Here is a 25,483-nt window from a genome sequence, read left to right as displayed (position 1 = left end):
AATTACTATTTTAACCAAATCAAACTTTTACTACTGAAACTTACTACAATTTCAACAAAAGTACAATTTTAAAGAAACCTTGCAGAGTAAAATACAGTTAATTGTTTAAAAAAAAACAAAAAAAAAAACTATCTGTTGCTTCAAGCATGTGTTTGAGGCTAGTTTGATAGCAATGAAGAAGCTAGCTTCATATCATCGATACCTCGGCTCTGAATTTCTTTATTTTTTTAAATCAATGTTTTCGTTCGACAGTCAACACTTAAGTGACTTTGTTTCACTTTGTTTGCAGTTTTTCCTTCCTGTTGTACTTTTCACCTTATTCTGTGCTGCAGCCATGTCATCAAAATAAATTCCTCGTATTATGTAAACTATGTTTGGCAATAAACCTGATTCAGAAGTTTGTTTGTTTTTTAAATTGTAATCACTCTAGATATTAAGACTCTGTTACATTTTGCCAGTTTCCTTTTCTAAATTTTTAAAGCCACAAGCTTTAGCTATTTATTTATTTTTGCCATTTTAGCTGTTTTGACTGAACTACTGAAAATAAGTAATGGGGTGTATTACTTATTTTTATTGAGGAATTATAAAAAAAAAACAACAACCTTGATTTCAAATAAAGACATTTATGATCTGTGAAAGCTTCCGGGAACCACTAATGGGGCCAGCAAGGATCTGACCGTTACTGGAGGGCTGTTGATGGGACTGGGTAAGCTGTACATAAATTGTTTATTCTGGGATCAATGAGGCTTGACTTTTTAGTCTTATCAGTCGAAGGGTCCCTATGAAGATCTGGACTTTAAATATTCTGTAATTCACTGTCAAAAATTCAAATACTTCATTTAACTCATGGTTTTAACCAATGTTTACTGATTTCAAGGGAACAAAAATAGAAAACTGAAGCCTTTTTGGTCTGCTGTTTCTGCTGCGAGCATGTGCCAGTCCACCTCTGAGAATGTGCTCCAGTCCAGTGGAGCAGAAGTGGAATTCCACGTCTGCAATTATTGAACAACAGGGTGCAAAAGAAGTATTTGAGCTGCAAAGGAGAAATCAAGTGGAGGGGTGGTGGTGGCGAGTGAAAAGTCAGACCAGGGCAAAAAGTGAAGAAAGAGTGATAAGGAACTGAGTCTGAGCCACATTTGCTTTTTAAGTCTCTGTTTACTTCATTCTAAAAGACACAGGCAAAGGGTATACTGTGAATGAGATGATACACAACATAGAGGAGGTAAATATTAGAGAAAGGAATGGCATGGTAAATAAATGCAGGCTTTTTGAACACTCAGAGACCTGAGTGTTCCTTAGTACAGGAGACAGCACGCGGTACAGTACATCCTTTCGAGTCAACAATACAACGACTCTGTCGTTCATGCAAAATCATATTGGCACTTAACAGAGGAAAAATGAATGTAGTCGTATATCCTCAATCCAGGTTGCTTGGAAACAGGAGCACAGCTTCTTACAGACAGTAAGGCCTCGTGCTGGACATATTGTGTGTCTTTAATAAGTAGTGCTGGAAAATAACTTCACATTCATTTTCAGAATTCCAGACAGAATAAGGCAGAGAAAGTTTGGACACACATCCCTCAGACGGGATGGATGACTATCAAGAATCCATGTAGTCAAACACATACATGTGCACAAACATATGTTATAAGGCACTGTAGTAAAACATTACATTGTAGTGGGGAAAAAAAAGGAATGGAGGTGGTATATACACCTGGGCATTTTAACATGTTATGGAGGACATACCCTGAATATGACAGTCTCTCCCAAAGTCAACAATACAGACAAGACAAGGATATCATCTCTGAACCCCTTCAAACATCCAATTCATGAAATTTCAGCTTTAAGAAAGACTCTCATTTGAGCTGCTGCAATATACTTGAATATTTTCTGTCCGTAAATTTGTTCTTGTCTGTTTTGAATTCCTCAGTAAGAGGGTTTTTTTTGTTTGTTTTTTTGTTTACTTCTCAACAGAATCTAAACCATGGTAAGGCCAGAAGACTCCCAAACTACAAGTACTGCTCCCTTTTCTCTGGTGGGGTACTTTTAACATTTGGTCTGCAATTCAAAAGGGAAAAAAAGACACGTTTCAGTCAAAGTACAGTCACAACAGACAGTTAAACCCAATGACATTTACAAAAAAACCCAGAGGTCATAGGATATAAGTGAAATCATAAATCAGCGCAACAAAATACCCAAAACAGTGTTTCATATCAAGGTTAAATTTCAGCCAAATACAGGACAGATAGGGAGGGGGCTGAAGGGGTGAGGGGTATGCTGTATGGTGAACACCTCATTTCTTAAAGAAAAGGTCTGAACACAAATTCCTTTAAGAGTCCATATTTACAGAAAAGGCTCAGATGCTGAGGGAAAACAGGAGAATTGGGTAAAAGTGAGATCTCAGTCCCCATTCAAACTGATAAGGTGCAGATACTGAGAAAAGAAGGGGATCGTCTATGAGAGGGTTTCCAAATCTGGGGCAACAGGAAAGCAAGAAAGAAATAGGAGGTGTGAGACAGTGGTGGGACAGTCGGACAGTCCTCGATAAAAACGCAGGGGCTGATCAGTCAGGGAAACTAGTTTCACTCAACAACTCTGCCCTGAATTAAGAGGAGAGAAGAAGACAGAAGACAGGATAAGACGACAGGAGGGGAAACACGAGACACATAAAGTCCTATCGCACAGCGTTACCGAGCCAGCGGGATGATGGTGACGTTAACAAAGAGGGTTGGAGGAGCTGCTGCTACATGTCAGCTGGCTACAGGTTGAAGAGATTACTTTTTTCTTTTTTTATTTGAAATAAAAAGGCTGGAGGAGCACAATAAGTTAGATATTGATGGCACACTTTAGTTAGCAGTAAATCTCCATCACTAGTGTAAAGAAGGACTTTGTTTTGATTGGTGAGATTAGCTGGTAAAGTTGACATTACATTAAATACAAAGCTATGATAAATTTATCTAAACTAGAGATGCACCGGTACCACTTTTGTAAAGTACGAGTACTAACCTTTTGCTACTTGCCGATACCGAGTACTGATATGAGTATTTGTTAGTTGCCATAAAGCCTAATTCATACTCCACATGGAAACGATGCGAGAGGCGATGCGTTGCACGAACCGGCTTCACACAGCCTCTGTGTCGATGCTACGTCACCTCCAACAGCTTGAAGGTTCCAGTATACGACTGTCTGTACAGTATGTATAGCTCAGTGGGTAGCGGCTACGCGTTGCCCTATGTGGACTTTAGACTGTAGACCAAAGGCCCAAGCTCGCTGTGAGTCGCCACACGCTCCAGCTCGCTGTTAATGAGTGCATCAGTCATACTTTAATTGTTTAGCATGTAGCTTCACTGGAGTGAGCCCCAAAACTCTTTACCACGTAGCATCGACACATAGCATGCGTCTAAAGGGGGAATGTTCAACTATTCTGGCCTCAATATAGCTTTCGTAATGTAAATATGGAACAACCCAAACGTCTTCAACATAAAGAGAGAGAACCGTGAGAAAATGCCCCTGGAGTCCCCCTTGAGGAGAAGAGGATAACTGCGGGGTCAGGAATCCTCCACTGTGATTGGCCCGGAGAGGACCGGAAGTGGGTCATGGGTCATGGGTCACAGGAAGTATTCGTATGGCGGACCGCACTATAAGACTGTGTTTGTGGTTGAAACGGTCTCTTTTCTTCACTTTAAGTGGAGGGGAGGGCACGGCCGGACCTGTATGAACCGCAGGGTGAATATGATGTTTCTTGTTAATAAATATGTAAACTATAACTATCTCAGGTCTGTTGTCCTTAGCCCGCTACAGATTTTGAACATGCAGGATACCTGGAAAATATTTAAAAGCATGCAGCATGTAACATGTAGCATGGCTCGAGTAAAATCCTCCTGATCCACTGAGCAGTAAAGCTACTGAGTAACATAGTTTTAACTCTGCTGGTCCAAATGTCTCTGGTGATTAAGTTAGTGTTGTTGTACCAACTATCTTTTTCCTCCTCTTGATATTTTGCCAGAACATCATTTACAATCAGTTTCACTTCTGTAATTCTCATTAATATTAAAGAATCTACAAACCGTGGAGATTACTTGTCTTCTTTTGTCTACCTGCTGCTGATGTTGCTGATGAATGACATCCCATAGTTCTCGCCAGGTTGTAACGGGGAGCTTTTACCAGCACAAGTACTCTGCAATATCGGAATCAATACCCAGTACTGGTATCGATATCTGTGCTTTTTTAATGTAAACACTATAAAGAATCCATTTTTGAAGCATCTTTAAAATGTTCTGTCCAACTTTTAGAATTGTGTCATCTGTTATCTTCCGGGAGCAAACCTTTTCACTGTCTCCTGATAGAAAGCAAGAGCTAAGTTAGTTGGTCAGCATAGTCATTTGTTCCTGACCAAAGGATAGAAAATCAGCTTACTGGCTGTGCAGATTCTATCTTTGTCTTAGTTTTATCGCCAGGTAGTGTGATAGCTGTTTTGTCGTCCTTATGCCCCGCTTATGTGTCGTCTCCTGACGCACAAAACAGCAGCTCCATAAACGCGTCTGTGTCTCGAAGTAGCAAAGGAGCGCTTGGTACAATCAATATATACATGCTGAATGTCGGTTATTAATTTAAGATTTGTTTGTAGGTTAGATTGCTATCCAGTCTGCATTTTCTCTAAAAGTGCCATCGGATCACATTTAATCGATGAGTGTGACGAGGTTATCATTTTTTTAATTTAAATCTCAATCAGTTAAAGTTCAATTCAGACAGTATTTCCCAAATTGTCTTACACATATAATCTGTTTTACGCTGTTTTTTAGTCTTTGGCCATAGCTTTGCAGGTAGTTTTCCGTGCTTGTTGTTGAGCAGTCATTCAAAGCACAGCTGCTACAGCGGAACACAGATGCTCATCATCTCTTTTATTTACAAGGATTCTTTAAAGACCCACAGCCTTCCTGCCATTCAGAAAAGAATGGAACACTCCACAAACAAGTGTCTTCCAAGAAGGGAGGCCTTATGACCAGGAAATGAGGCTACTGGGACCTATTCTGAGAAAAGTTAATGACTTTATTATGTGGAACAATGATGGACCGTCTCTTTCAGAAACTCAAATAATGTGCGAGCATCAAGGGGCAACTCAAGAGCCAATTTGGCTCTACACTTGAATTTTTCAAGCCCTAATGGAGGGATAGCTGCACTCATGTATTGTATCTTAGCTGCAGGGATTGGTCCGAGGCTTGCAAAACGCCTGTTGGTTGGATAGGATCAGCCACAACATTAAAACCACCTGCACAATAGTGGTGTATGTCTTCATTGTGCCACCATAACGTCTGAGTGAGAAGTAAACCTTAAGAAGTTTGTATTGCCATATCTTGTACCGTGATAATAGCAGATGATCTTTTAACCCTGTAAAAGATCTGTAAGCTGGGTATGTAGCTGGTTAGCATGTTGAGCTGCCTGTTATGCTTTTCTTATCACATTAAATGAAGACAAGAAATCAAGAAATACTGTGGCAAAAAGACAAAATAGCACTCACTGGTAATTTAGCACAATTGTCTTCAGAAATATGGGATATTGATTAGATGTCTCCGATCATGCAAAATACAGGGAAGAGTTTATGCTAATAGATTAATGTACAATGTGATATGTTTGTGTTATTTATGATTGCATCTGTTTTTAAAGCGTTTGAAGAGGTGATGCTTTAGAAAAAGAAATCTAACTTTGTTTCCAACAAGGTCCCAAGTCCCCTTTTTTTGTAAATAGCTCCAATATACTTGATAACTTCCGTGTACTTGTGGGTGCTCAGCATTCAGACCTAATCAGTCAGGTCCCGTTTACATGACAACGTTTCACCTAATCTGTTAAAAAAAGAAGTGAGTTTACACTGCAGCAGTGGACACACTGACAACGATGTAGTTAGTATGCCAGGCCACGGGAAGGCGCTATTGCTTGTTTTTGTAATGAAACCACGCACAAGTATGCAGAGACCAATACACTTTAAAAGTGAATAAAATTGAGAGTACCCAATAGCCATATGGACAGATGACAAATCGGATGCTATCAGGGGTGAGTCTCAACTATGAAACTAGTCATACGGATGATAAAACTAGAATACAGACCATGAGTCATACCACTACGAGTCCGCCATGTTTGTTTACAGGCGGATGAGCAGAAAGAACTATTTTCAATGATTAGGGAGGGAGAGATATGCACATGCGCAGTAAGAGCATTCTGCTGCCTCCGGCAGTCTCTGCAGAGGGGAATCATGGCTGTGAAAGAATCTTTCCACCTTTGGAGCCGGTATTAAAACTTTGTGGATACAGTGGATCCCCACACCAGTGTCGTTTAAATGGAGTTTTGCGGATACACTTCGTTGTCGTGTTAACAGGGCCTCAACTTAAGGAAATAAACTCATGAATGATGCCGATTCATGTAGATCATCCTCATGTTTATGTGGCACGACGCATGAGAAACCCTGATCTGAGTACTGCTCTTTGCAGGTGATCTATGGCACTATTCTCATTTGTTCACCTGTTGCAGGGAAACCATAAGGTTACATGCTTACATGGACATGCACTTTTGCACAATTTATACATGATTGTAATAAATCAGTCCTGCTGTGTTCTGACTTGTTGTTATCATTTCTACTAGAGTAATGCTCTGGGGCTGGGTCTACGTGGTCCACTCCACTGTAAACCTTGGTTGCCCAAGTTTCCATTGCCACATTTTTCTCATTTTGTAAACACCAGAAAAATCTAAGCAGATCACTTACAATCAATTACAATCTGGTCCTCATTAAAGTCACTGACATCCTTGCAACTACATTTTTTTTCTTTTTGGCACCTCAACTTTTTAGCTACTTGGCACCTTGGCGTGCACCTTCACACTGCAGGAAAATGTGACCCAATTCAGGTTTTTTGCTCACAAGTGACCCATATCTAACCGGTTGTGTGAAAGGTCCAATTCCGATTTTTTTCACATCAGGCCCAGGCCTCGATCATATCTAATAAGCGCCGGAGAAAGCGGCACCGCCAAAACGTTAAAAGCTATACTATTTTATCCTCATTCTCCTTCTTCTTTCCCTTGTCATGTTGTCTGGACTTTGTCAGCTCGTATTTGACAACCACTTGAAAATTGATCTACATGGGCTGACCTGTGTTGCCAGGTTTGGCGGGTATTCCCTCATTGGGGAGCCAAATTCTCTTACCTTTTAACTTTATTTTGTGCATTTGTGTGTTCATGGCGTGTTCTTTATTACAAATATGATAGTTTTATGGTTTTAACATAATTTCTACACAGACTAAGATTTGGGCTGGTTTTTATTGAGGTGGGAGGGTTTTATGTTGTTTGGCCTGAAAATATTGAGTCACATCTGGCAAACCTGGTGCTGACTGGCATACCAGCCATATTTACTTCAGTCAACAGCGTCCTCTGCACTTGTGATCTGGAACCCCAAACCGTCTGGTCCGATCACAGGGCAGTCTCATTAAAATGTGATGTGAATTATAACGCAAAAAATCGGATAACAGCAAATAATCGGAATTGAGCATCAAGACCTGCCCTGTGAACGTAGCCATAGATCTTACTTCTAGGCACATTCCAGTGTAATGAATTAACTGTTTTTTGTTTGGTTTTAATGTTGTGGCTGATTGTTGGTCATGATCAGTGTGTATTCTTTTCAAGTCAATTATTCAAAACACTTCTCTGTATTTTCAGTATTATTGTAGTTCTTAGTTTAAATGCTTGTATCTTGCACATGATGTTTTCCAGTAAGTTTATTTTGAGTGTCAAAAGTGTGAAACAGGTTAGATCTCAGTCATTCATTTGGTTACACAGCAGATAATGAGAGGAAGGAGAGAATGAATCTGCAGTGATGGCATTAGTAAATGGAGCATGATGATACATGTGGGTGAGAAGCTCTACTCTTTTTAGTGATAATCATCAGCAGCATTCATACTCATTACAAGCTACACAGACAATTTCAGCCAACAGTTCACCTTCATTTCTGCAGTTCAGATTGTGTCTCTGTGTGCTTATCAAGCTGTTCTGTGAGATGTAAGTATAGAAGATGAAACTGTGTTTAGTTGGTTCAAAAGGCTGCTTGAAGCCTTTGTAGCGCTGAATGCAGCTGCTTCTTGGCCAATTCAATGACCCATGAGCTGTTCCTCTCAGATGTAGAGCAACTTGTAGATATCTTATTGGCTAAAGTCTGTGTTTTCTGGAATGATGATTAGATTTGATGACTTTTAGGTCAACAAGAAAACAAGTAAATGACTGATTGGCATTCCAAGCTTTGAAAAAGTATAAAAATGCTTAAGAGCTATTTTAAATGCAAAACTCTTTGCAATTGGAAAGAATGTTCTTGATTTTGCACAGTAACTTTTTTTTTCTTTCCAGTCCAACTGCAGTACCAGAGTGTGAATGCACAAAGCAATATAGAGGTAAGTCACCAATACAGCTCCAACCAGGAAGCACAGGACATGCTTGTAACTTCTGTGGTGCTGGTGTTTGAAAATTACTCTAAATGATGCTCCTCTGTGTTCTTTGTCAAGTACATTTAGTGATAGCATCAAGGCAATTTTAATTTAGTCGTATATGTAGCTGGATTATTAATAACATGTAGCCTGCCTGCTCACACATATTCAAAGCTTATAAGTCTTTTAGCTGCAAGAATATATACAACTGTGAAAACGTGCTTGTGAGGAATATCGTCTCAGGCGTGTTTCTGCATAAGAATTCAAGCAAGTGAGTGGTATTTATTTGCATGTGTGCATGCATAATAGTCTTTTTGTTTTGTTTAAGCAGGTGTAATTTCAGGGTTGGAAAAACACTTGTCTGAAGGAGTGCCAAGCGTGTCCTCTGCTCTCTGTTTGGGTGACTGCTTCAAGGGTTTGGGGTTTACACGTACTCCCTGGCTGTGGAAGGCTGTGATTGGCGGTAATATTGCTGCCCTCGCATGTCATCTTTGGAGCAGGAGCAGCACAGCAAGGAGCCGCCCAGAACCGTCAGACTGGCCGCTGCCCAGCCCACAAACAGGGCCGAGCCGAATTCATACCTACAGTCGAGAAAAACAGGAATGACTTTAGAGGACCATCTTACCTTTTCCAACATTTTGTTCCAACAAGATATCTTATAGGACCTTTAACAAGCCGGATGCCAAAAATTATCCATGACTAATATCCAAGAACTTATTAACAATTTAAGGTTCAAGCAACAACCAAAAACTTGATTAACACATACTTATTACTAAGTAATGATGTCTTCATCGCCATTGACCTGAACAATTAGAGCTTCTGCCACTAATGGAAATCCGATATTAGCAACTTATTCCTCGTTTACATGACAACATTTTAAGAGAAACAACACAGTTTTTGTATTTTCGTTTCAGAAAACTTTGGTTTTTACTTGGCAACGTTTTGAAAATGGTGTCCGTTGACACAGATATGACAGAAACACTGAAAACAAGGTAGTTCACATGTTGAGCCACTAGGGGTGCTGTTGCTTGTTATTGTAATGAGGTCACACACACGTGCAGCAGAGAACCATCTGCTCTAAACATTAACAATGGGAGAACACAGACATTCTAGTGGACAGACGGCAAAGTTGGATTGTTATTACAGTGACTGTCAAAATAAAACTACCAAGTCCAGGAGAATATGGACTGGGAGTCATGACACCACGGAGGAAACATTATTCCTATTGTTTATCTACTGAGCATGTGCACAACAACTAGTTACTATGGCAGTGGTGCGCAGAACCAGTAGCAGCGTTTCCACCGTCTACACGGAGACAGGGCCCAAACATTTCCGAAAAGTGTAATTTTCCCCCGTCGTTTTAGAAAGCTTCCACTTTGGGAGCCATTTCCCAAAAGTAACATTTTCAGTGGCAACAACCACCATTATCGTGTAAACAGACACCCAAAATGCAACAAAAGTTTTGTGTGTGTTGTGTAAACGGGGCGTCCGTAGTCATTCGCTAAAACATTGTTCGTCGGAACAACTGGAAATCAAATATTTCCAATTTACAAAGGTAAAGAATTTTAACATTCATGATTTTTTTACTGTTGACTTCAGCACTTTAGGGTGTGTGTTGATGCCTATTTGGCCACTGGGTGGTGCACATACCTGGCGTTGGGTGGCGTATTTGGGTTGAAGAACTGATAGGACACCTGGGTGGCATACCAGGATACAGACACCAATGTGCACAGACCTGCAAGAGGAGGAGACTACTGCTTCAGTGGTTTATTCAATCTACAAACATTTGTAGCTGCAACAGTATAAAATAAAACCTCAGATGGAGGTTAATGTTCAGTAAATTTCATCCTTTGGGATTATGCATGCAGTTCGAAGCTAATGTCTCTCAAATTACCTCTTCCTGTTTACATCATGCAACTCCAATTACATCAGGGATGCCTCAGCGAGACATTCCAGCCAGAGAAACACCAAATCACTCCAGCTGAATGCACTAAGTGTCTTTTAGGTGGAAAACTAAGGCCAACTGAACAGGAATGTCACCTGCGAGCAGGAAGAGCGCTCCTCCAGTCACGGCGATGCGGGTCTTGGTGGACGGATTGTTATCGCCCACTTTGGTGCACTTCATGCCCACCACGCTGACGATGATGCCGATGAAGCCCAGCAACACCGACACCACCATGAGGGCTCGGCAGGTCTGGATGTGGACTAGATTTGGAAAGGAAGGAGTAGTGGTGAGGGTTGATGATGCAATAGAAGATAAGAAATACAGGTAGAAAGGGATGGAAGAACGTCATGAGGGGATAATCTCTCTCTCTCTCTCTCTCTCTCTCTCTCTCTCTCTCTCTCTCTCTCTCTCTCTCTCTCTCTCTCTCTCTCAGGCCTGAGCTTTTGGGACCTTAAATGATCCTCCTGATCTTCTCTAATGTCGGTCCACTGTGGTTCTTGTCTTTTCAAAAATCTAATTTGCTTCCCACATTGATTTCAATGCATACATAACTCAGTGGGAGCAATATATTTACACATATTTATGCACACACATACATGTGTACACAATATTGGCAAACTGGCGACGGCTGTAGGTGGGACCGACACAGATGAACCTCTCTTTCTCTGGCACAAAGCAGCTGTAGGAGGTCCTGCTTTACATGTTGCACACAGTGAGATCTGTGTGGCCCCGTCACAAAGCCAGATTGTTCCCGTGGGGCTGTCGCCACTGCCGCAACTATTAGACGCTCTGTGAGCAAGACTGAGTGCGTAAAGGTCCCGTCGAAGTCCTGACGGGAGCTTACAGCAAGCAGAGGGGATTGTTGATATCCAACAGTCATCGAAGAGGTGTAATTGCCATAAAACATTTTATAACGAAAAGTTGGCAGGAAAGGCCAGCAGCTTTAGTCTCACATAATGAATATGTCTGCATTTGTCAAATGGCATCTCTGATCTACCAAACAGTTGGATGGAACGGAATCCAAGATGACTTTCCTCAGTGCCTTCTTACTGGTGGTTGTTTTGGACTGTGTTTTGCACTCTGTAAGAAATACACAGATGAGTTTTCCCTGTGTCTTTCCAACAGTGAGACACATTTCAAAATACTTCTTCAAGATCAATTGGTGAGGTTTGAAGCTCATGTAAAAAGCTAATTTATTGTCGATTCCAGAGATTTTAGTTGTGCTGGAGGACTTTTTTCCTCCAAAATTCTGAAGAAAAGTTATGGTGAGACAACGCATCATGCAGAATTAAAAAATGTTTCTTGTTGATGACAGTTCACTTTGCTGATTCCTTCTGACACTGTTCCAACAACTAGGGCAGGTCTGCCTGCTTCCTGTGAGTTTTGTCAAACAGTTTTTTTCTATAATACATACATAATACCCATTATGCTCAGATTGAATGAATGAATATAATCTTTTTGATGGACACACTAGTACAGATTTTTGGTTGCGCAATGGCTTAACCGATCATCAATGTGAAACTAAATTGATTAAAACAAATATGGAAGGTGGAGAAGTCATTTTAATGGTAACTTAAGACAAATCTGAATTAATCCTAATCCATCTTGTGTTTGTTTCATTCATCGAGACCTACAGGGAACTGGATCTAATTCCGTCTAAAAAAAAGTCCAGTACATTCTGGGCATGGCATTAGCCCATCACAGGGCATTGCCTCACTCTTTGGTGAAGGTGATCCTCAGTTTTCGATCTCTACAATGAAATTTATTAACAAGACTAGGCTCAGTTGAACCCAGAGTGAACTAGATTAAATCCAACGAGGTTAAGTCTCATTGGGTCACAGAGTTATTATTATAACGCTACCAAAGCTAAAGAACAGAACCAACTTAAATTGAATTGCATTATGTGATCAAGAAAATGAAAATGCTTCATAAAAAGCAATTGTGTGAAAAAAGCCTGAGCAGCAAAGTCATCATTTGTCATTGTGACAGAAGTACACACACCATCATTCATGGTGCAACAGTTAAGCAGCATTTCAGAAGTTGATCTGAAGGGACTTATAATGGGAGGGAAGACGAAGGAGTGTTGTTTGAAGTGTGCTTTATGGCTCTACTGCCCCTTTTGATGGAATATCTGAACTCTCTGCAGAGAAAGGTTCAATTATACTTTCTTATGGTTGTTTTTCATCCTTTCCAGCATCCCTCCTTTCTTCTTCGGAGAGTGAGCGGGGGTTCAAGTTAAATGACAACACTCTGGCCTCTTTCACTGAAAAACCACAAGGGCATTTGGGGACCTTCAGGGTGATGGCGAGGCTAAAGGGAGGGAGAGAAGGAGGGAGGTATAGAGGATGGGCTGGCCCTCTCTTTCTACTGCCAAGTTTGGCGGTGCCAGCCACCAGCTTTCAATGAGTGTGTGTGCTTGCTGCTGTGTGTGTGTGCGTGCGTGCGTGCGTGCGTGCGTGCGTGCGTGCGTGAGTGTGTGAGTGAACACTGTAAAGTCTCTTTGTGAGATCACTCATGCCTAATCGTAATATCTGTTTGAACAGTCAAGTGACACTTAGTAAATTCAACACACTAATATGATGTTCTCTGCTTCAACCAGCTAAAATTGAGTTTCACTGAACTGATTTCCCTTCAGTCAACTCGATTCTACAAGTATCCCAATTGTTCTGACTAATCAGAAGAACCGTGGTAGCTGTTTGTGTTGGTTACTGTGTGGGGCTCTGTGCATTACTCCAGCTCATCAAGCTCCTCTAGAACAGAGTGGCAATGTTTTCAAATTATATATTTCCAATTGAAGGTAAGCACTTCTTAAACACTTCTTCCTGGTTTTAACAGGTGACAACACATCACACCAATCCTGACTTCCACGGGCTCCCTGTCCATTTTAGAATTCATTTTAAGATTTTGCTAATTACTTTTAAAGCTCGTCATGGTCTCACCCCAAGTTATAGTACTGACCTGCTGACCCTATACAAGCCTTAGATTCTCAGATCAAGCCCTTCTGGTCATCCCAAAGTCAAAACTTAAGTCTAAGGTTGACTATGCAGACTCTAACAGGGCCTCTCGACTTTGGAACGACCTGCCCAAGGAGATAAGGCTTGCAGAATCAGTGACCTCTTTTAAATCTCCTCTGAAAACCCTTTTCTATAGACTTTTATTTGAAGCTTACATTTAGTTTCACTTGTTTTTATTCAATTGATCTGTTCTTAATCAAAATTATGCCATATTTATCTTTCATATGCTCTCTCTTTATAGCCACCGAGGCCTGTGATGTTTTGTCGCCAATAATTTTCATCTGCAATTTCCATCTGTTTAATAATTGCTTGTCTCCTCTGTCTCGCCTGACTTTTATGTTTGTGTATTTTTACTGTAAAGCACTTTGTGCAACAACTGTTCTTAAAAGTGCAATATAAATAAAGTTATTATAATTATATTGAGCCGTGCGAAATCCCATTATTGGTCAGGAGTAGTGATTTTTTATGAAAAAGTCAAACTGGTCCAACAATGTGGATGTTTAGTTGTGGGACTAAATTCCACTTTGACAAAACTGTATTTGAAGGTAGGAATGTGTTATGACAAAAAAGAACATCAAGAAACATTTCGGCATCAGAGAGAACCAAATGAGTGACCTTCTCGTTATCAGCTCACTCCACTAACCACTATGGCGCCATTGTAAACTGTCAAAAACTGGAACTAAAGCTGGATTCATTGGAAAGTATTGCAATACCACTTGGATCAAACTCATAAAAAATATAACCACATAAGTGTTAGTATTATCGCAATGGTTTTATTCCAGTTTCCCCCGATGCTGCATTTTATCCATTAGGTGGCAGTATTGTTATCTGTGCTCCATCATTTCGTCTGGAGATGAAGTCAGTGAACCAGGAAGTCAGTGAAAGATGTGCCTCCAGTATTAGAGCAAATGGCTCAACCAATGGCTGAATTGTCCATCCATCCATCCATCCATCCATCCATCCATCCATCCATCCATCCATCCATCCATCCATCCATCCATTCATCCATTCATCCATCCATCCATCCCACCTTACTGTGTTTGAAGGCAGGGTACACCCTGAATAGGTTGCCAGGGCAAACACAGAAACAGTCATACACTCTTAGAGAATCCAACAGATAAACTAAAGTTACCAATGGGAATTGAATGCATGTTTTGGATTGTGGTAGTAAACCATAGTACCTCCCCCCACTCAACCCACACCTCTAACTGGGGACCTTCCCACTTTAAGCCAGGAGTGGCAACCACTTCATTGATGGTGCTCATATTCAAGTTCTATGACAGGTTAAAGAACACAAAGCAGAATTAAGGGCAATTTGAGGAAGTCAGTAAACTTGAGGTTTCATAACTTCTATGGCTTTCTCTTACTGCATACAGTAAAACCTTCACACTGTATATATTTGTGTTTGAACCTAAAACTTCAAACAAAAGCAGAGGTCCAATTGAACACAGATTGTATTCAGGCCAGTGTGTTAATGTAATGCTTGCTTTTTCCCTAAATACTCAACAGTATAGCAAATGTGTATTGGTCTGCTGATGAAACCTGGCCTTAGTATAAAGGTACCTGATTATGAAAAACACTTTAATCCTTTTAAAAATTGAATTTCAAATGGATTAAAGCAAATTCCAATAAAATGGTAACTCCTTCAAATGGCAAAATGAAAGCCTGTCTCACCTAATTGTTTTTATATTCACAATCAGAGATAAATGAAAGGACAATGGACCGCAACTTTCTGCTTTTGGCCCTTTAAATAATGTCTCACTGTCTGAAATGTAAATCCTCAGTGAAGAGTCATTTTATTTATTTTTATTAAAGGGTAGTTCCCAGCATGTATGATAGGTATAGAAGCCACTTCAGATCTTTAGCTCCAAATTAAAAAAAAAATTTCCAACTGGATATTGAATATTTTGACAAATGGATTTAAAATACAAGCTTTATCGCGTTTATGAAAGTTCTTTGAAGACAATGTATATAGGCAAATTAAGATTGTGACTTAAGGTTTTGCCTGTGACAGACTGTCGACCTGTCCTGGGTGTGCCCTGCCTTCGCCCACAGTACGCTGGGGTCAGCTCAAGTGCCCTGCGACCCTGAATTGGCTAAGCGGGAAAGAAGATGGATGGATGGATGGATGGATGGATGGATGGATGGATGGATGGATGGATGGATGGATGGATGGATGGATGGATGGATGAACTTTAGCTTTTTGTAATTTTGAAGCCAGGCTTTTGGTAGTTTGAACACAGCACTTTGTCTTGAAGCTTTGGTCAATAAATTTCATCCTTGGGCCAAATTGTAAAATAATGTTGAGTCTGAATTATTCGTATGCAGAGTGATTAACATTCAAGCAGCTAATAAGAAATCTAAAAGTAAACCCTGCTACATTTCTGGTAGATTGTGTGGTTTAGATCCGCTGATTGGTAACCTACCTCTGACAGGAGGTATGTTTTATTGCTGTTGGTTGGTTGTTTGGTCAGTTAGTAAAAAATCAACTTCTCCACAAGATAAGTACATTAACTGAGCAGATTTAACTTCTGTGCTGTACATCCAAGCTACTTTGCCAGAAATATCACAGGTCTCATTGCATATATTGATGGAAAGAAGATTGTTATTCTGTGTTAGGCAACAGAGTGGCATGTGTAGGTCGACACATTTGTGATTGGGACTCAGATGTTACTGAATAGAAAGAACTGTCCCTTCAGCACCACCATTCAAACCCCCTCCTCTGACAAAAACAATTGTTTCAGCCGCTCAACATCATCATCATCACCTTCTTTATGAGCAAACGGCTTCGTAAACCTCCAGCATTTTCCACCTCACTTGCTTGGCTGGCTGCATCAGTAGAGCGCAGCACAGTCTGGTGAACAATTATACCCACCATCACATGCTGCGCCTGCTGCGAGTGGATCCAGGGGAGAGGAGCTCCTTGAGATCAAACCGGTATACCGGATGAGTGTTTAATCAACTATCAGACTTGCGGCGTCTTCCTCATACACGTGTTTTCATCTGCTGCCTTTCGTAATCTGTCTGGGAAACGGTGGAATGAACCCATGATTGATTGAGTAGAATTGGTCAGAGCAACATGTGGTGGAATCTTCTGTAAAGGTTTGTCTTTGGTGTGAATCTGTACACACTGGGCGTGTTGCTGGACGAATGAAACAATGTATGCGTGTGGGGAAGACAGAGAGCATTCTGAGAATATCTCTGGTATCTGGCTCAACACTGTCCTTTTCTTCTCATAACAGCCTCTATTCATGCACAAGGACAATACATCGTTCTTACAACTGAAACCAACCCAATGAAGATGGGAGATTGGCTCGGGGCGTCCCACTGCAGGGATTTCTACCAAAACTCTGTGTTGTTGCAATGACTAATCCAAGACCCTAACCCTAACCCTAAATGTTTGTAAAAGTGATTCCAACGAAAAGTGTGGCTGGTGTGCAGGAAAAGTAACCACAAAGAGAAACAGGTAATTTGTTGAGAGAAAATGCCTTCGGACTCTCACTGCCACTATCACCACCACCTCTGTCACCATTTACCCTTTCATTACAATCTCTAATTGGATGATTTAAGCAGGAAGTAGATGGATGCATCTGTGTGCCGGGAATTCTCAGTCACAGAAACCTGTTTCAAGATAGGAGATGACAAGAGGATCATATTCTATAATAATTTATGTCCAAATCCCACATTCCTCACTGTCCTCCCACCCTCCATCCCACTCTGCACTCACACTCCATCCATCCATCCATCCATCCATCCATCCATCCATCCATCCATCCAACCATCCATCCATCCATCCATTCGGGCACTGGAGCCAATCCCAGCTCACACTGTGGACAGGTCGTCAGTCCATCGCAGGGCAAACAGAGAAACGAGAAGGAAACCCCCACACACAGGCAGGGAAAACATGTAAACTCAAAACAGAAAAGCCCAGCTGGTATTTGAACCCGAGACCATCTCGAAAACCACTGTGCAGCCCGGTTTGGAGTTTTAACAAACAAAATCATTAAAGATGCCAACAGCTGCAGTGTTGATCAAGCCTTAGAGCTTGTTTACTAGAGTTAGATATTGTGGTGGACTTTGTTTCTTTTGTTTTTCACTTCCAAGGTTGTGTGAAATGAATGGCTCCTCAAAAAATAAGTCTTATCATTTGTGGTGCAAAAGTTTTGATATTTTTTGTGAAAATGTCACATGCAACACATGTCCGACAGAAGTATCCTGTCAAAAAGGCAAAAATAAAATGAAGTTCACTGAGAAAGGCAGCAATTTGTAAGAGCAACTGAGAGATTGAAGAAACTTTTATTTGCAAATCAACACAACCAAGTAAAGCTATTGTTCAATGGAATCTCTTACTACAGAGGTTGTACAGAACATTGTGAGCACTGATGATACAAGTTAGAACATTGTGAAGATAAATTGAAAAGTGGTACTCACTGTCCAGCGAGAGCATGGAGTCAAAGATCTTGCATTGCACCTGTCCTGTACTCTGTGAGGCACAGCTCATCCACAGACCTTCGTACAGACCCACGGCTGTGATGATGGCATCGCCAGCATACGATGACTGCTTCCACTGTGGCAAGGCGGTGGTGGAGATGATGCCAATCCAGCCACCCAGTGCCAGAAAGTAACCCAACAACTGGAGACCCGAGTTGGCCATCCTTCTCTCTGTTTAAAGCAGTTGTGGTGTTTTTAATCCCTCTACTGCTCTTGCTCTTTCCTTGCTCTTTTCTGGCTTTCCTTATAAATGCTTTTAACTTGGGCAATGGAGTGTCGCCCCTCTGTGCAGTCTTTGTGGGCACACCTGTTACTTCTTTCACTCTTCTCTTCACTTTCTGGTCCCTCTGAACATGTCCTCCTGCCTTTTTGATTTAACTCGCATTTGTAGGGTTCTTCTGTTTCTCCTCGTCCTTTCTTTGCTTCTCTTTTTGTGCCCGTCAAAGTAGAAACACTGACTTGTCAGTGTAATATCTTCCTCCTCTGGGTTGTCCCGTCTGATTCCCTGCTCCCACTGGGGATCTCTGGAAGTGGAAGATGGAGTTTTTGTTCCTCAGCAGTTCACTTGATCAAGCATTGTCTCTGGGCTGCCTCAGTCTCTGCATGGCTTCTTGAAAAATCTCTCTCTTTCTCTTCACTGCTTGCTCACTTTCCCCCCACTACAATCTTTCCATCTGCTCCAAGCTTGAGTTGCTCAATGAGGGTTAGCAGAAAAAAATAAAAAGGAAAAAAAGAGGAACATGTGAACACAACAGGCTGACCATGATGGGATGGGGAGAAGGGCCTGGCTGTGATTGGACTCTGGTGCATTGTGGGAACGCCCACTGGGATGGAGGAGGGACGGGCTCATTGGGGAGAATAAGAACTGTTTCAAACAGAGGGGAAGAATGCCCGCCCCCCCCAAAAAAATAAAAGCTTGAGAGAAAAATAGCAGAATTAAAGTCACAGTTTTAACACATTTCAGGACTCTCAGTCAAAAAGTATCAAATTAAACTTCACCGTGCTGTTGTTGTTGGGTTTTTTTTTTTTTAAATCAAGTAGCTCACACATTGATCCTCAAAAAGTTTGAAACAATCACAGCTGGGGGTGTGGTAAAGTGCAACAAACACAGCATAAATCAGCATCCAAACAATGTCCTCGGCTGAAAAGGACATGTCACATCCAGACAGCCTCTCTGGAAATTATGGGCAGCCGAGGCAAGCCTCCCCCATCGCTATGGCAACCCCTCCACAAATGAAGTGAGGGAGAAAGGGAAAGCCAGAGCAAGGGTTCAGCCGACTGTACATCCTTACAAGCTGTAAATGCGAACACACTCCGGACCTTTTGTGTCTGAGAGGAGTTCAGAAACCGGTTTTTCTTTCTTTTTTTCCCCACAGCTGAGCACCCCATCGGCTCTCCTTCAAATAAGGCTCATTAAATTAGCTTCAATTCGCTTCAGACTAACTCAGTAATTCTATTCCGCCAATTAGACGGTCGACGCTCTCACTCCCGCAGACATGGCTGTTTTCTCACATCTGTAAGAGACATGTCTCACCCCCACCCAGTATCCACTCACTCGTGTACGGGTACAGATCGTCTACACAACAAGCATGTTCTCACACTATCTTCTCAGACCGGCTTTCTGGAGACTTCGAGAGATCAGCAACAAATCAGGGTGATCATGGAGAGCAAGATAAAAAAACATTTGTCCAACCTCCTTTTAAAAACATGCATGAAGTTTGGTAAAACCACAGCGAGGGCTGCTTATTCAACATTCATATGGAGGTCAGTTTAAAGTCTATCATATTTAGAAGAGTACCGGATTTGGGAAATGACTGATGGTATAACTCTAAAACATGAGATATACTAATACTGACATCGTTGGTATATATGTGGAGGTCAGATTCAGTCTCCAGCTTGTGCTCAGATTGGTTTCAGGAAATTTGCAATTTTTAGGTGGAAACAGTTGGACTGATTTAGGGCTGCACAAGGATTTCCAAATGTATTGTGAATACAATATTCTTGCATGTTTGCAGAATTCCATGCAGCCTCAGACTTAATGTATACACAAAATTGAAATAATTTCTTATAATCTTACAAAGGCTGTGGAGTTTGTTTTTTTGTCACTCTCTTGTGATGTTAGGCTAGATTTAAGCAGTTATTTACAGAAAGTAAGACACTTGTAGTTTCTACCAGCCCAGCCTTGAAGCTGAACTTGCTTTACCCCAACGTCAACAAACACACACCAGAACATGTGAACATACATGTGACCTCGCTTATCCAGCATCAGGGATGTCTTTGAAAACCCTTCACTGCACACATACACTCATATGAAGGTGAAAAGAACCATACATGGTGGTCTAACACTCGTTCATACCAACCTTGTGTTTGTTATCCTCCAGACCTTTCTCATTCTCTCTACCCTCAAAGGTTTGGATGCTGTGTGTGTGTGTGTGTGTGTGTGTGTGTGTGTGTGTGTGTGTGTGTGTGTGTGTGTGTGTGTGTGTGTGTGTGTGTGTGTGTGTGTGTGTGTGTGTGTGTGTGTGTGTGTGTGTGTGTGTGTGTTGGAGTTTGGATTGCAGTGTGTAATGAGGGGGCTTGACATATGGGGGTGAGTTGTGGTCAGAGCATGGAGGTCAGCTGAGCCCAAGAGGCGAGAAGAGATGAAAGAGAATCAAAACAAGAGCTCAAGTCCTTGCGTAGGGGCTTGGAGCAGTGGGGGCTTCAACCGTTTTCTGGATGCCCTCCTGATATTGAATCTCACGCTGGCATTTTATGGGGTAATGGAGGGGCACGAAGCAACATTTGAGTGTGAAACAATCACAGTCTGTAGGATTAGAGGCCGTTTAGTCCTTTAAAGAGCCAGTGGGTTGGTCAACATGACCTTCTAGTTTCAGGTTTCTCACTTCACACGCCAGAACTCCCCAACTGAGTGATGATTTGGTTCATGTCACATACTGGGAATGTATTTGGGGGCGGCTGTGGCTCAGTTGGTAGAGTGGTCGCCTCTAAATCAGAGGGTTGCTGGTTTGATTCCCTATCTCCCCCATCCACATGTTGAAGTTTCCTTGAGCAAAACACTGAACCCCAAACTGAGTGCAGGGCAGCTTCCTCCATTGGTGTGTGATTAACAACCTGAAATGTTTTGCACAAACTGTGGAAAAGTGCTATTTAAGTCAAACCCATTTAGTTCCAATCAATCTCTTATTGACATTGCATCTTTCCTCTGCTATGATGACAGGGGTTACAATGTACACATCAATGTGGGATTTTTGAAGCTTGAACTTGAATGGTAGTTTCAGATGATGTGTCAGCTTGTTTCAGTTCTTCCAAGTTGTGACGGGTTGAAGTGTAAGTCAAAATATTCAAGATGTTGTTTGAAAAACACTGAAATGATTGTCAAAAAAGCACTTTAACATTTTCATAAATTACTGATATTGAGCATTGATTTGGTGGTTGAAGCAAATATAAGTCTTGTTTCTTTCTACTTCATCTGTGTTCACCTGAAGAGTCTATAGATAACATTTTTTTTATATAGCACCATTGAGCTTTACAAAGCGTACAATAATACAATAACAATAGCAAGATCTGGATGAGCTGCAGCTGTTTAATAGATTTTGTTTACTGAGACACATAAACTGACCATCACAATAATCCGGCCTGCGGAAAATAATTGGATGAACATTCTCTTTGAAGCTTGTTTAGTCTAAAATACTTCAAATCTTACAATAATTTACAGATGGTAATAAGAGTATTTTGTGATTTTACAATATAACCAGTGTGGACTCGCTCCTCTGTGACTGTGCTGTTATCTTTTTGTGCAGCTCTCCCCAAACAGGAAACCGCCAAATGTGGTTAGCAATTCCTCAAACACACACACACATACACACACACACACACACACACACACACACACACACACACACACACACACACACACACACACACACACACACACACACACACACACACACACACACACACACACACACACACACACACACAATTAAGACGTGAAGGGGGCCTATCAGATTAGCCAGTGTTGCCGGGGCTACAGTGGGACACATGTGGACATGTAAACAGTAATGGAAGACCATTATGTAACACAACAGGCAGGTTGTGGATTAGTGCATTTGAAAGAAAAAAACTGTGGTTTTTCAGTCAAGCAGCTTCACTTTGATGTCACATGAGGAAAATGTGTGTCCAGTCTGGAAGAGACTATAAACCTGATTTCACTGGGGAAGTCTGCTTGTCGTTGGGTTAGCAGTATTCCCAGAGACCTTTTGCAGTGCTCCAGTCAATTGTAATTACAGTATGTCAAGTCTTTCCTGTTAATGTTTTCACCCCAAGAGCCCTAAGAATGAATGCTAACCAAGCAGAGAAATGAATAATGTATGTGTTCACCCTGAGGAGAGCTCCTCTGGTCCAGCTCAAGTGGCCCTGAAGAGACTGTTGGCTCTGCTCATTACGAGACATCTTTTCCCCAAAGTAGACAGCAGCTAATGCAGGGACACACAAAGCAAAAGGACATAAAATGTACTAGACAAAAACAGTTTAGGGAAATAGTTGGCACAAATTAGTGTTGTTGATGGATAAACTTTGACTTATTGCTTTAATAAAGGTATTTGGGATCTTTAAGGCCTCTTCTCTCTTGAAATGTATTATGTGCTTAATTTATTTTTTGGGGAGGTTGAGGGGTGGGGGTTTGCTAGTGCCTCTTATTCTTCTCAGAAGAACTTATCACACAGCCAACAAATGTAAACCAAAATCTGTTTCCCGCATTTAACCCACTCAAGCAGTGGGTGGCCAGTGGAGGGCCGGTGGGCAACCAGTGAGTGGACAATGGATGGCCAATGTACAGTACTGGGAAGCAGCTCATAGTCCTGCCTGGCAATCCACAGTGGTAACCTGACAGCAGGGGGACTTCAACCTGTAAACACATGCTTATTCATCTAACCTCTAGCCTACCGCTTCCCAAAAGGTATTACTACTTATTGGGGACTCGAACCTCAGACCCTGTCCACGTGGCGTTTCATGCAACTGTGTTTTTGGCCACATGGTGCTGCGATTTAGAAGCCTGAATATTGGTTGTTTTGAAAATGGGTTTCAGAGTGGAGAAATTTCAAAATGCTGCTTCAGCTTTGACAGATGGATGCCCAAACAAAGATTTGTTGGTCGGTCACGAACGTCTTAATTTAAGGGATATAACTTTTTTTAAGTTTTAAATATAGGTGGGTCAGCATTAAATTAATTTGTGTCACAAAACTATTAAGTTAGGCCTTTACCTCAAAGGTGTATCATTTCTTGTGTTGAATGTAAGTGTGGCAGTCAAGCTTGCCACCCTCAGGTTCTCCCACAGAGAGGGCATAGAGACAGCCTTCCAAAATGCCATCCTTTATTAAATAACATGAAATGAATTCCAAAGCACACACTCAGACACCCTGCTGCCTCTTTCAGGCTCCTCTCCAGTGTGTCGGTGTGTCTCCGCCTGTCACACCTTGGGTACATCCGAATACTCCCTCCTTCCTCCTTTCCTATCTACTTTTCCTTAACCCCGTGACGTCATCCACAAAGGTGTTAGGAGGTTTCCTAAAGGCGTTACGGAAAGTCGATCACGTTGTTGTGACCGTCGGACCACACTTTCATTAGGTGACGTAATAATAATCCGACGGCGGCGCAGGTTAGTGACGTCAGCCATGGTGAAAAAACTACAAATTTCCAAAAATGGACAACAAAAGCACATTTATAACACTTTCTCCTGTGCCTCTAACCACTTATATAATCTCAAATGCAACACTTTCATCCCAAAGATGGTCTCAGTGAGACCCTCAGACATCACACAATGGGCCTATTCAACTTAAAAAAACTTATAAAGCACATACACACGTGTGGAAGCAGATCTTCTCTCTGGATGTACTGAGCACTGTGTCTGACAGACGTCCAAACTAATGCCCACTATTGATTTAGCCCATTTGCTTTCATGAAGTTGGAATATTGGACGCATTTTTTGTTGTTCAGATAACATAAACTCCTCCCAGTAATCAATCAAAGAGATTCATCTACACCGCGCAATGTTATTGATAACATCTGGAAACGTGCATTTTTTATCAAGGCATCAGTTAATTTTTTTAGTTCAGTCTTAACTATTATTGTGATGAGAGACATTTCCTCAGCTGGCTCACTACAACTATTCATCTCCCAAACATCAATTTGGAATGCAAGTAAATGGAAACAATGGAGTTGATTCAAGTCCAATCTAGAAAATAAGATTCAACACAAATCTTCATGTTTGAGTGGTGAAAGACAAACTCAGCAAACAAATTTTGAGCGCGAGACCCAGTGTGAGTATATTCCAATGTTTAATTGTGTTTGTTGTAAGTTTATTGTTAATAATTAGATGTGAAATACTCAACAGCAAGTCCTTTCTTTCAAGTATTTCTTTACACACAAAGAGTATAAATCTTATAACTGCTGTGAGAGATGGATGGCAGCTCTTTCCAAGAATGTTCCAAACTCTCAAATACCAAATGACACAGAGGAAACTTGTTCTACACATTTTTTTTCATCCCCATGTTTGCTAAACTGGCTCTGTTCGACCTTCCTTTCATGCCGGCTCCAGTTCAGCTGTTAGGTCAGCGTCTCTGGGGATGGGAGGACTGAAGTGTGTCACTGCCAGGGAGGGAGTGGCAGGAGACCCTGTTTTTCACCATTCTCTAAAATCATTTACCCTCAAGTCACCTTTACGTCTTTTTTTCTTTTCTACCCACTTCCCTCCAAATGCTCTGCAGAGGACTAATTGTTTAGTAGGTGCCATCGGTTGCTCCCTCTCTCCTCCATTACATTTCTTCCCAACTCTCACCTCTCTCCCTCTCCTCACATTTTCCAGACCCCTGCCGCACTAAGCCGAGCTTAGAAGTCAGCTGAGCTGATCAAAGACCGTAGCCATGTAGTGGCTAACAAGAGGCGAGAGTTCCCAACGACAGAGGACCTCCCAGCAATATCCATCGCCATAGACCTACTGTACCTAGAATCACTTTGATGGGACCAAGCTCATTGTTGCTCTCCTTGCATGACTGCACAAGTGGTTGTGTGATTAAAATACAATCATGTCTGTGAAGGCTCCTGAGTAAACAAAATATTTTTTGAAGTGGCTGGATTAAGGTATGTGGGACTGAGCCAGTTTGCTCTAGTGATTTTACATCTGCAGAAAGAGCCACCCTCCAATAGCCAGCATCTCTCCAGCGCAGGGAAGGCCCAAGACTTTTTCCCACCACTTCCCTCCCTCTCACCTCATACCCTCCTCCTCCTCAACCCTTCATCTCCAGCTTGTACACTCTTGGTCACGTCCACTCCTTCCAGTTGCCTTTGCATTCTCCTCCATTATCACTCTAATTAGCCCTAGCAGGCTTCCTCTGCTGCTCCTCCCACCTTTGTTCCCCACTTCTTCTTTTGTCCCTCATGAACTTCTCGCTGCAGTTAACCTCAGCTGCAATGAAGTTACAGTTCTCTGTAGTGCTTGATGTGGAAGCTACAGTCTGACATTAAGAAATGTACATTGAAATATCTGACTTAGTCTTTACTTGATGGAGTTCAATAAT

The 25,483-nt window shown here is 41.5% G+C and overlaps 1 protein-coding gene across 2 annotated transcripts; it reads right to left on the bottom strand.

The window, feature by feature from the left end:
* Positions 1-1,138: 1,138 nt before the first annotated feature.
* On the bottom strand, positions 1,139-18,670 carry cldn19 (claudin 19). 2 transcript variants are annotated; one of them, XM_080461718.1, is made up of 5 exons: positions 17,847-18,670; positions 10,497-10,661; positions 10,107-10,191; positions 8,891-9,037; positions 1,139-2,058 (listed from the first exon to the last, which is right to left on the bottom strand). In XM_080461718.1, exons 1-5 carry the CDS (start codon positions 18,067-18,069, stop codon positions 2,010-2,012), a joined length of 669 nt encoding a protein of 222 aa, XP_080317844.1. In that variant the 5' UTR covers positions 18,070-18,670; the 3' UTR covers positions 1,139-2,009. The 2 variants fall into 2 exon arrangements, with proteins under 2 accessions (XP_080317844.1, XP_080317845.1); XM_080461719.1 differs by having other exon boundaries at positions 1,146-2,600; positions 17,847-18,612.
* Between the last annotated feature and the right edge of the window lie 6,813 nt (positions 18,671-25,483).

The sequence above is a fragment of the Lipophrys pholis genome (genome assembly GCF_963383615.2).
Source record: "Lipophrys pholis genome assembly, chromosome: 4".
NCBI lineage: Eukaryota > Metazoa > Chordata > Actinopteri > Blenniiformes > Blenniidae > Lipophrys > Lipophrys pholis.
This window is presented reverse-complemented; position numbering and strand designations above follow the sequence as displayed.